Genomic DNA, 12221 nt, shown 5'->3' with positions numbered 1-12221 from the left:
TATCTTCAAGGATCCAGGTTGTAGGTAGTTCCAGACTCCTTATTTGTTAGTCTTATTGTTACCCTCCTTATTCATTTACTAGTTTTTTCACAGCGGATTGAGCATGTATTGACATAAAAAGATATGCTTTCAGGAAAACAATATATGCAATGTTTGTCTAATCTACATTATTTGTGAATATGAAAATTTGGTTGCTTATATTCATGTCTATTTTGAATTTACAATGTTTGCCAATATTTTGGTAAGTTAGAGTTGCAAATTATATTGTCAAGGAAATTATCAAGCCCTGATCAGAACTGAATTTGTTCTGGGAGGTAACTATCTGTGCCCTTCCCCCTAGTTTTTTTTTAGTAAGCTTGTTTATCAAAGACATAGATTTAAACTTTGACTTTTCAGGACACCTTCTGTTTTAAATTACCAGGATGACATAGAATAAGCTTTTAAAAATGAGCAAATGCCCTACTCACCTCCACCCGCTTCCAGCTCTGAACTCTCACTCTCATACTCACTGTCTGAGGCCAGCTTGCTAACCTTCCAGCTCTCTCTCCTCTTTCTCCTGGTAACCAGTTGCTTGACTTCAGCTCCTGGACTCCTCCCTCTTCACACAGTCAGCATAACGTTGGCTGAATTTCCTTCTAAAATAGACCAGATGCCCTGGTCTATCCATCAGCTTCTCCCTAACTTTCTCTTAGCCTTCCCCCAATCTCTTACACCAGTTCTGGATAAGGTTCTGGATCAACCCCATCACACCCCTTTTTTGATCTTACCATTAGCCTACTGTGCACTCCTTAAAATAAAAATTCAATATTATGCATGTGTGTCCTTACAAAGTCAATGTCTTCAATCCACCTAAGCTTTTATCCTTACCTGACAATCTTCCCACTGTCCCGAGTTAGCTTCCTCACTCATTTATCTCAAAAACTGTTTTGAACCTTCTTTCATCTCCAAGGCCACTTTGGCCATCTCAGTGATACACTAAACATCCCTAAATCAATTGCTCTGAGCCAGATCTACGTTCAGAATACCAGGTCCTATCTCCTGACCCTCAAAAGCCCAACAGTTACTTCAATCTTAACATTTTTAAATGAAAATTATACCTAATTCTTGCCCCAACCTGTTCTTCTATAGCACTTCTTTTTGGAATGATGCTAAAACCATTTAGGTTTACTGATATCTAGGCCAGAAATCAGTAAGTCATTCTTGAGTCCTTCTCAACTCTACTCTCACAGTTAACTACCCACTATACCACCACCACTACCACCACCACCATCACCGTCACCCTGCTATCACCACCACCAACACCACCACTGCTGCCATCACCACCACCATATTGCCACCACAATTATCACCCAATCATCACCACTACATCATCACCACCACCACTCCCACCACCATCATCACCACCATCACTACCATCACTACCATTACCACCATCACCCAACCATCCCCACCACCATCATCAAATCAACACCACCATTACCACATAACCACCACTACCACTACCTCCACCACCACCACCATCATCACTCCACCGTCACCACCACCAATACCACCATCTCCCTACCATCACCAACCACCTCATCACTACCACCATTACCACATAGTCACCACCACCACCGCCACCACCACCACCACCACTATCACCACTACCACATCACCACTACCACCACCACAACCATCATCATCACCACCACTACCACCACCACCATCAAATCACCACCACCATTACCACATCACCACCACCACCATCATCAAATCATCATTACCACCACCACATCACCACCACCACCATCATCAAATCATCATTACCACTACCACATCACCACCACCACCACCATCAAATCATCATTACCACTACCACATCACCACCACCACCACCATCAAATCGTCATTACCACTACCACATCACCACCACCACCATCATCAAATCACCACTACCCTGCCGCATCACCACCACCATTACCATCAAATCATTGTTACCGCTACCACATCACCACCACCACCATCATCAAATCATCATTACCACCACCACATCACCACCACCACCATCATCAAATCATCATTACCACTACCACATCACCACCACCACCATCATCAAATCACCACTACCCTGCTGCATCACCACCACCGTTACCATCAAATCATTGTTACCGCTACCACATCACCACCACCACCATCATCAAATCACCACTACCCTGCCGCATCACCACCATCACCATCATCAAATCATCATTACCACTACCACATCACCACCACCACCATCATCAAATCATCATTACCACTACCACATCACCACCACCACCATCATCAAATCACCACTACCCTGCTGCATCACCACCACCATTACCATCAAATCATCATTACCGCTACCACATCACCACCACCACCATCATCAAATCACCACTACCGTGCTGCATCACCACCACCATTACCATCAAATCATCGTTACCACTACCATATAACCACCACCACCATCATCAAATCATCATTACCACTACCACATCACCACCACCACCACCATGAAATTGTCATTACCACTACCACATCACCACCACTACCCTGCCGCATCACCACCACCGTTACCATCAAATCATCGTTACCGCTACCACATCACCACCACCACCATCATCAAATCACCACTACCCTGCCGCATCACCACCACCATTACCATCAAATCATCGTTACCGCTACCACATCACCACCACCACCATCATCAAATCACCACTACCCTGCCGCATCACCACCATCATTACCATCAAATCATCGTTACCGCTACCACATCACCACCACCACCATCATCAAATCACCACTACCCTGCCGCATCACCACCATCATTACCATCAAATCATCGTTACCGCTACCACATAACCACCACCACCATCAGCAAATCATCATTACCGCTACCACATCACCACCACTACCATCACCACCATCAAATCACCATCACCACTGCTGCCACTACCACCATCAAATCACCACCACCACCATTACCACATCACCACCAACACCATCATCAAATCACCACCACCATCACATCACAACCACCACCACCACCATTATTACCATCAAATCACTACCATCACTACCACATCACCACTATCACCATCACCCCCACCACCATCACCACTACCATCACCCCCATCACCACCACCACCATCAAATCACCACCACTACTACCACATCACCACCATCACCACTGCCATCATTACCCTGCACCACCATCACTGTCACCACCACCACCCCCACCGCTACCACCATCCTGCCCCCCACCATTATTATCCATCACCACCACCACTACATCATCATCACTATTATCACCACCTTCACCATCATTACCACCACTACCATCACTATTCCCATCACCACTGTAATTGATGATAAGATGGGAAATGAAAGTGATTTTTTTTCACAAACACATTACCTATTGGGGTGATTGCCTGACATATTCAGAGTCACATCAAAAAAAGGCCATGCTGAAGTCATTTTCCACATTGGGTAACAGCAGTGGAGCCACGTCTGATTCTGCTGAAGGCAGAAAGAGTGTACTGTTGTGGGCTTTCTGTGTTGCCAGAGCGTGTTATGAAGGAGAAGAGTGAAGTTTGTTTCTTTTCCCCTGAGAGCCCCTTATGTTTTATATGCAACAAGGAGGACTGGTTTACGTCTTCATAGACCTACTGTTGTATACTTAATTCAGTTTTTATTGTACTGCATGGAGCTCACAGGAAAACTAAATTGGGTGAGTCTCTGCAAGAACCCATTTAATATGCTGTGGGACAGAATGCTGGGGACATGGCTGTGTCTCCTTCCCCCAACCCTTGTCTCTCAGTTATGCAGGCAAATATTACTTTAGAAATATAAAACTACCCATTCAAGAAGAAAGACTTGGGCTTCAGATATTTGCTTTTCTGACTTTCTTTCCTTTATTCTTCACATTTTTATATCTATTTCCCTGTTGGTAGAGATTAAAGAAAATACTTTAAAATTAATATGCCTCAGAGTCAATCTCCCTAGCTCATTCTTAATCAGTGGAGGAATGAAGGCCACCGGGAATATGATTGTAGATGTCAGCTTATTAGAGGGTGCTCAAGCTTGATGCAAACATATTGCTTGTGAAGGGTTGGCATTTTACTCATAGTCACTAAAGGCACCTGCTTCGCACATTGCCTTTTTTTCCATTGTTATTAGCATAATTAAATTTTGGTGTTTTTTTAAAATCTCTTAGCACTTAATTATTTTCCCCCCACTAGGTGAAGCAGCACAGTCTTTGGACCTAAAGGAAATTAAAGACAGTTAACCTAAAGAATGAAGCTATTTTCTGTTAGTGGGCATTCATTATCTGTTTAGCTCGTAGAGGGTGTATTTAAAGACTCAAAATAAGCCTGGTGTGGTACCTGTAGTCCCAGCTACTCAGAAGGCTGAGGTGGGAGGCCAGGAGTTCAAGGCTGTTGGCTGTGAATAGCTACTGCACTCTGGCCTGAGCAAAATAGCAAGATCCCATCTCTCTCTAAAAAAAGATTCAAACGATTCTTCCTTTGAGTAGATTTGAGGTGGCTTTCAAGTTAGAAAGAAAATGATCTTTAAAGATCAAAAAGGAAATGAAACTATCTGGACACAATTGTTCCCAAACAAGAAAGAAACTTATGACTAAAGGAATATGGTATAGCTTTCCCTTGTGGTCACGGAAGAAAGCCAGGTGAAGGTTAGATACGGTTCATGACTTTCAATCTAAGTGTCATGATTCTTTGGTATCCACTCCCACAGAACACCCCAAGCTTCGTGGCTCTCCTTTTCCAGGATGAGAACACATCTGAAAGAGACTTGCTGCTCTACCAGCTTCAACTCCAAGATGTTTTCATAGTTAGATTTTTGGAACATTTTCATAGATTTTGTTCGGTGCTGCCTCTGACTCAGGAAATTAGAGAACTCACTCAAGGTGTGCCTCCCTCCCCTCTGAGCAAGTAGTGCCTTTACCGTTGGTGGATGCTTGGATACTCCTCTTGCTGCCACCAGGAATAAACATTTGTCCTTGTACCTGGTACCTCCTGCCCAGTCTTATGAAGCACCAAAGGGGAAAGAAGAAGTCACAGATCCAGGCAAGGGTGGCATCCCTTGCCTGGGCATTCATCCTCCACCTCTCTTCCCCACAGATGGTTGGCTGTGACTATGAGATCGATTCCAATGCCACCGAGGATCGCTGCGGTGTGTGCCTGGGAGATGGCTCTTCCTGCCAGACTGTGAGAAAGATGTTTAAGCAGAAGGAAGGATCTGGTAATAAACAAATAAATAATCGAAGTGGCAGGGGACCAAACGTGGGGGGCAAGATAAATGGTTGATTGATTCCTAGTTTTTGTTTTTATTTTTTTAAACAGTCTGTGATTTTCAAAGTATTCAAAATGGAATATAGCCTTTACCACAAAGGAGTAAGGGTTCTTTGGCAGTTGTAGGAAAGGGGTTGATTGCTGACAAAATACAGGGTGCATCACAGTGAGATAGAGATCTGAAATGGCCTTGTGGCTGTGCACAGGAACAGGTGTAAGAGTGTGATCTCTGGGAGAGGATCCCCTTTGGGAACAAACATCACAACAGGATCCAGCATTAAAGTCAATGGCTTTGGAACAGACCAAGAACTAGAGGAGAGAAGAGATCAGAAGCTGGCTGAGAAGGCTGCAGACACAAGGACAGATTCTGTAGTGAGGACAGAAGCCAGCAATGGGTTTACAGGCAAAAGAACTGGGGTGCACCTTCAATTCAAAGTCAAAAGAGAAGCAAGGCAGGGTTGCATCAAATCTCGTTTATTCCCAATTGCTCCCTGGGAGGGGGTCCCACCCACTGGTCCCTTATGACTTTCCAGACAGCTCCTCCACCTAGCATCCCCTTCTTACCCACAGTTTACTATTCTTTTCCCATAGTCACCTTTTGCGGAGTTTCTTCTCTGTGCAGCTTTGAGCTATGGATAGTCCTCAGGGCATGAAGAGTCCATCTTCAAGGGTGGACCCCAAGGAAGAGTCAGTTCCCAAGGAAGGCAGCTAAGAAAGGGTGAACCATTATATGGGAGCCATGGCAGATCTTGCACCTCTGAGTTTCCCCGACCCGAGGGGTGAAGGAATTGAGATAATATACGCCACTTTCCACCAGTCATGGGTTGGGGTTACTCTAGGGAGATCGGACTGTTAATTCTCTGGATTCCATAGAGATGCTGGGAGTAGGGAATCCATCATGCACTACTGCAGTAGGGCCTGAGGGGAGAGAGGCAGTGTCTGCTACACAGGGGTGATGCCCAGGACAGGAAGTGATAGCCACTTTGAGAGATGGTAAAGCCCTGTTTTCCTGGATTCTGGAAAAATAATATCTCTCTTCTAAACATGCTTCCTACCCAGGATGAAGTTATTGAGTAGGATCCTGAGAGGATCAAGTGTGTCCTTCACTTAATTACATGACCTATTATTCCCTAGTAATCATAACAGCAGTCTAAATTTAATTTCCATCCCTATTTTTCATCTTTGACTATTGGATTACTAAGGTTAAGTTGTGAGATGTAATGCTCGTCCTGCCCATGAGAATTACCACTGGAAGATTGTATTTCATGTCTTTGATTAATAGCTTTATTATGGATGAAAAATACTCTCTGGATTACTTATTTGGAATGTGAATGATAACCCGTATGTCTTAGGCTTGTGATTAAGCACCCTATGATAGCCAATGTTTTTACAAGCTTTACAAAGGTGTTTTGTAAATATTTTTCATTATCTATAGTGGCTTTACTTACTTATAAAAAGTTACACTTAAAGTCATATTTCTTCATTTAACCTGTTTTTTTGTTTTTGTTTCTGTTTTTGTTTTTTCGAGACGGAGTCTCGCCCTGTCGCCAGGGTGGAGTGCAGTGCTGCAATCTCAGCTCACTGCAACGTCTGCTGCTGCGTTCAAGCAATTCTCCTGCCTCAGCCTCTTAAGTGGCTGGGACTGCAGGTGCACGCCACCACACCCAGATAATTTTTGTATTTTTAGTAGAGACAGAGTTTCACCATGTTGGCCAGGATGGTCTTGATCTCTTGACCTTGTGATCCACCCACCTCAGCTTCCCAAAATGCTGGGATTACAGGCATGAGCCACTGCGACCAGCTAACCTGTTTTATTTAATTTTCTTTATGAGTTCCTATCTTGGCCTCTGAAGTGCTGTTCTTCTAATATTATGATAACTCAATTGAAAACCAGTTGTTGTTCCCAGGTCTCTTCCACTTAACCTTGTAATCCCTTAGGAAATCCAACTCTAATTCTGGGTTCTTTCCTCTGCCCTGGTCTCTTGGGAATGAGAAAGAGGGATTATAAATGTCTTCTGCTCCCCTCTTACCCCTACCTCTTCCTGCCTCCAAGATTTCAATACCTCTAGTCACATGCCCACCACTGAGCATTTGACATCTCCCTGTGCCTTTGTGTTTTCCGTTCTCTTTCTCCCATGTCCCTTTCCTACAATTCCTTTCCACCAGCTTCTAACAAGAGGGTTATGGTTGCTCACAGTGTGTTACAAGATTCCAATTCTCTCGCAACCCTCTTTTGAGATAACTGAGACTAAGAGTCTAAATCTAAGGCAAGGCATTTTAACTTCTCAGAACATCTACCAGGTACTGTTATTTTTATATATTTCTTCCTCACTCTGTGGTTTGTGAGCCTGTCAAGCACTGGTTTGTATCTGAACCAGACACCTACGTGTCACTGCTCTCAAGCCTGGGATCAGACATGGACCAGCCTTTCCCAGGAGCCTCCACACATCAATCATGAGATATTGGCCTGCAGTGAGCATTGTCTCAAATGGACAGCATAAATCTTTAAAAAGACAAGCTGACCACGGTAGATAAGTTGCCCAGGGTTAATGGTATAACCTCTTTATGAGCACATTTTTATTAGAAATGTCAAAGACTGGAGACCAAATATGCCAGTGAGTAAAGTCTGTTTTTGTGGACCACAAAAACAGTTGGATAAGATGTGTGCTAGCATCAATAATGTATGATGTCTCTTATCACAATCTCAGAAATGAAGGCCTATCTTTTGCCCCATCCTCAAACATCCTGAATATTCTTTTTTTTTTTTGAGATGGAGTCTTGCTGTGTCACCCAGGCTGGAGTGCAGTGGTATGATCTAGGCTCACTGCAATCTCTGCCTCCTGGGTTCAAGCAATTCTCCTGCCTCAGCCTCCCTGGTAGCTGGGATTACAGGTGCATGACGCCACGCCTGGCTAATTTTTGTATTTTTTTAGTAGAAATGGAGTTTCACCATATTGGCCAGGCTGGTCTCAAACTCCTGACCTCATGATCCACCCATCTCGGCCTCCCAAAGTGCTGGGATTACAGGCATCCTGAGTATTCTTTCAGCTCAATGTGCTCAAGGCTGGGATAGTGATGGACTAGTTTCTCCAGGTGGTCTCCTTGGACCCAGAGACTTCTTGTTTGAGGTCAAAATTGTTTCTCCTCTTCTCCTCATACTAGTGCAAGCAACTAATGCTTACACTGATGAAGATGCAAGAAAATTGATTTGCTAAACAAATATACTCATCATTCTTAATACAGTTGACCCTTGAATAACATGGGGTCAAACCAAATGAGTCCACTTAGTATGAGGATGTTTTTCAATAAATATATTGAAAAATGTTTTGGAGATTTTTGTAACAATTTGAGAAAACTCATAGATGAACTGTGTAGCCTAGACATATCAGAAAAATTAAGAAAAAGGTATGCCATGAATGCACAAAATATATGTAGATATTAGTCTTTTTTATCATTTACTACCATAAAATATACACAAATCTATTATAAAAAGTTAAAATCTATTAAAACTTATGAACACAAACACTTACAGACCATACATGGCACCATTTGCAATTGAGAGAAATGTAAACAAACCAAAGATGCAGTATTAAATCATAACTGCATAAAAGTGACTGTAGTAATACTGTATACTACCATAATAATTTCATAGCCGCCTCCTGTTGCTATTGTGGTGAGCTCAAGTGTTGCAAATATCTGCTTAAAACGCTGTGTGATGCTAATCGTTTCCACGTGAGGAGATTTGTCCAGTAAATTGCGTATCACAGTAAAAAGTGATCTCCTGCAATTCTTGAATATTTTTCATTGTGTTTAGCACAATACCATAAAACTTGAATAACACCATGGGATTCATACAAAGTGCCACTAGTGATGCTGGAAATGCTCCCAGGAAGCAGAGAAAAGTCATGACATTACAGGAAAAAGTTGAATTGCTTGATATGTACCATAGATTGAGGTCTGCAGCTATAGCTGTCTGCTACTTCAAGATAAATGAATCTAGTGTAGAAAAGGAAATTTGTAAAGCCATCACTACAGCTATGCCAGCAGGTACAAAAACCTTGCACTTTTTGTGAAACTTTTTATCTTTCATGTAGCTTTCACATCGATGCAGGACTGCTATAGGAAAGGCATACCATACCTATAGACTCTGATATGATTCAACATAAAGCAAAGTCATTGGCCAGGTGCAGTGGCTCACGCCTGTAATCCCAACACTTTGGGAGGCCGAGGAGGGCAGATCACGAGGTCAAGAGATCGAGACCATCCTGGCCAACATAGTGAAACCCTGTCTCTACTGAAAGTACAAAAATTAGCTGTGCGTGGTGGCGAGTGCTGGTAGTCCCAGCTACTCAGGAGGCTGAGGCAGGAGAATCGCTTGAACCCAGGAGGCAGAGGTTGCAGTGAGCCCAGATCACGCCACTGCACTCCAGCCTAGTGACAGAGCGAGACTCCATCTCAAAAAATAAATAAATACATACATACATACATAGCAAAGTTATTATATGACAACTTAAAGCAAAAGGAAGGAGAGGGACCTAAAGCTGGATAATTTAATACCTGCAAAGTATGATTTGATAATTTTTGAAAGAGGTTTGGTTTTAAAAATGTCAGGATAACAGGAGAAGCAGCTTCTGCAAGAGACATCAGATGAGTCTCCAGCTGCCATTAAGAAAATCCTTGAAGAGAAAAAAATCTGCCTGAACAGATTTTTAATGTGGATGAAAGTGCCCTATTGTGGGGCAAAAATGCTAAAAAGGACATTTACTAGTAAAGAAGATAAACGAATACCAGATTTAAGGCAGGAAGGAATAGGCTACCTCTATTGTTTTGTGCAAATGCAGTCAGGTTTCTGATCTGTAAAGGAGCTAACCTAACAGCCTTGAAGGGAAAAGATAAACACAAGCTGCCAGTCTTTTGATTGTACAAGGAGAAGGCCTGGACAATGAGAATGCTTCTTCTGAATTGGATGCACTGATGCTTTGTCCATAAAGTCAGGAAGTACCTTGCCAGTAAGGAACTGCCTTTTGAAGTTCTTTTGATATTGAACAATGCCCCTGGCTACCCAAAACCCCATGAACTCAGCACCAAAGGCATCAAAGTGGCCTACTTTCCCAGAAACACAGTGTCTCTAATTCAGCCTCTAGATCAGAGGGTCATAAGGATCTTTTATGCTCATTACACCCAATACTCTTTGGAAAGGAGTGTCAACATTATGGAAGAGAACTCTGATAGAAACGTCATGAAAGTCTGGAAAGATTACAACGTTGAAGATGCCATTGTCCTAGAAAATGCCATGAAACCCATCAAGTCCAAGAGTAAATTTCTGCTGGAGAAAACTGTGTCCCAATGTTGTGGATGGCTTCACAGGACTTGTAACAGAGACAATCAAGGAAATCATGAAAGAGATTGTGAATATGTGAGAAAGGCAAGGGTGAAGGGTTTCAAGATATAGATTTTGGAGAAATTCAAGAGTTGCTAGACACCACACCAGGGGAATTAACAGAAGACAAACTGATAAAGAGAGTGCTTCCGAACCAGGACCAGACGACTGTCCCGGAAAGAAGATGGAGAAGAAACAGTGCCAGAAAACAAATAGACATTGGACAGTCTAACAGAAGGGTTCTGATTACTCAAGACTGCTTTTGATTTCTTATACGACGTAGACTCTTCTATGATACAGACACTGAAACTAAAGCAAATGGTGGAAGAAGGATTGGTACCATATAGAACATTTTTAGAGAAATGAAAAAGCAAAATGTCAGACAGAAATTACAGTGAATTTCTGCATACAATGAATTTCTGCAAAGTTTCACTGAATGTGTCTGCCTCTCTTCCTCCATCTCCACTTCTTCCACCTCTTCTACCTGAGAGAAAAATCAACCCCTCCTGTTCGTTTTCCTCCTCAGCCTACTCAACATGAAGACAAGGATGAAGGTCTTTATGATGATCCACTTCCGCTTAATGAATAGTAAATACATTTCATCATGAATTTCTTAACATTTTATTTTCTCTAGCTTACTTTATCATAAGAATACAGTATATAATGCATATAACACAAAAAATATGTATTAGTGGACTATTGATGTTATTGGTAGAGCTTCTGGTCAAGTTGTTAAGTTTGGAGATAGTCAAAAATTATACACAAATATTTTTACTTGCGTAGGGGCTCGGTGCCCTAACCCCTGTGTTGTTTAAGGGCCACTTGTACTTTGGAGCTATTCTTACTGGTCCTTCTTTTATCTACAAGCTATTCAGAAGCAGTAAATTAAATATGCCTCTTTCAATCTACCCATAATAAATATTTCTAATTTTGGATTTTCTCTCTTAAAGGAATAATAAAAAGCAAACTCTGTTGTTTATTGTTTTTGTTTTCTATTTAGGTTTTCATTTTTTAAAAGCAAGGAACAAGGTGGTAGACACAGTATTTCATACCAGTTCATTTACCTGCATGAGCTCTGATATGAAAAGGAATGCAACATCCTAAGTATGATAATGACTGCAGATAGCAACACTCGGAGGACATTTATTTTTAAAAAACATTAGCCTCGATTACATGTGATCAATATCTTCCCTGAGGTGGTCATACATTAATGGTTTTAATCAGCTGTTCCAGGCAAGTGTTTGAGAGCCAAATGGAACTTAATTGAATACTGCGCAAACCACATTTTGGTTCCTCTGGATGAGAGCTGCCAATTTGAAAAATGAGGCTGAGGTTGTGATCTGTATCCAGTTTCAGAGCAAATTATTCTTTCTGGACAGGCCAGGGTTTGACCCCTAGGACCCCATACTTCTTTAGCGCCAGAGGAAGATGAAGAAATTGAGGCACTTTCAGGTGACAAAGAGGAAGGGCTTGCTCATCAGACCAAATAACCTAGTGCATATCCAGTGGAAAAATGACCAAGA

General features: G+C 42.3%; 1 protein-coding gene across 1 annotated transcript in view; it reads left to right on the top strand.

Annotated features, from left to right (window-relative positions):
- Positions 1–12221, top strand: part of ADAMTS12 (ADAM metallopeptidase with thrombospondin type 1 motif 12) — a 381409-nt gene that overhangs the window by 281014 nt on the left and 88174 nt on the right. Inside the window, exon 14 of the mRNA XM_054489129.2 lies at positions 5148–5268. Coding sequence (XP_054345104.1) covers positions 5148–5268 — 121 coding nt within the window. The remainder of the gene's footprint in view (positions 1–5147; positions 5269–12221) is intronic.

Source organism: Pongo pygmaeus, chromosome 4 (assembly GCF_028885625.2).
Source record: "Pongo pygmaeus isolate AG05252 chromosome 4, NHGRI_mPonPyg2-v2.0_pri, whole genome shotgun sequence".
In the NCBI taxonomy this organism is placed as follows: Eukaryota; Metazoa; Chordata; class Mammalia; order Primates; family Hominidae; genus Pongo; species Pongo pygmaeus.
Note: the sequence above shows the minus strand (reverse complement) of the source record. Positions and strands in the feature narration are given on the sequence as shown.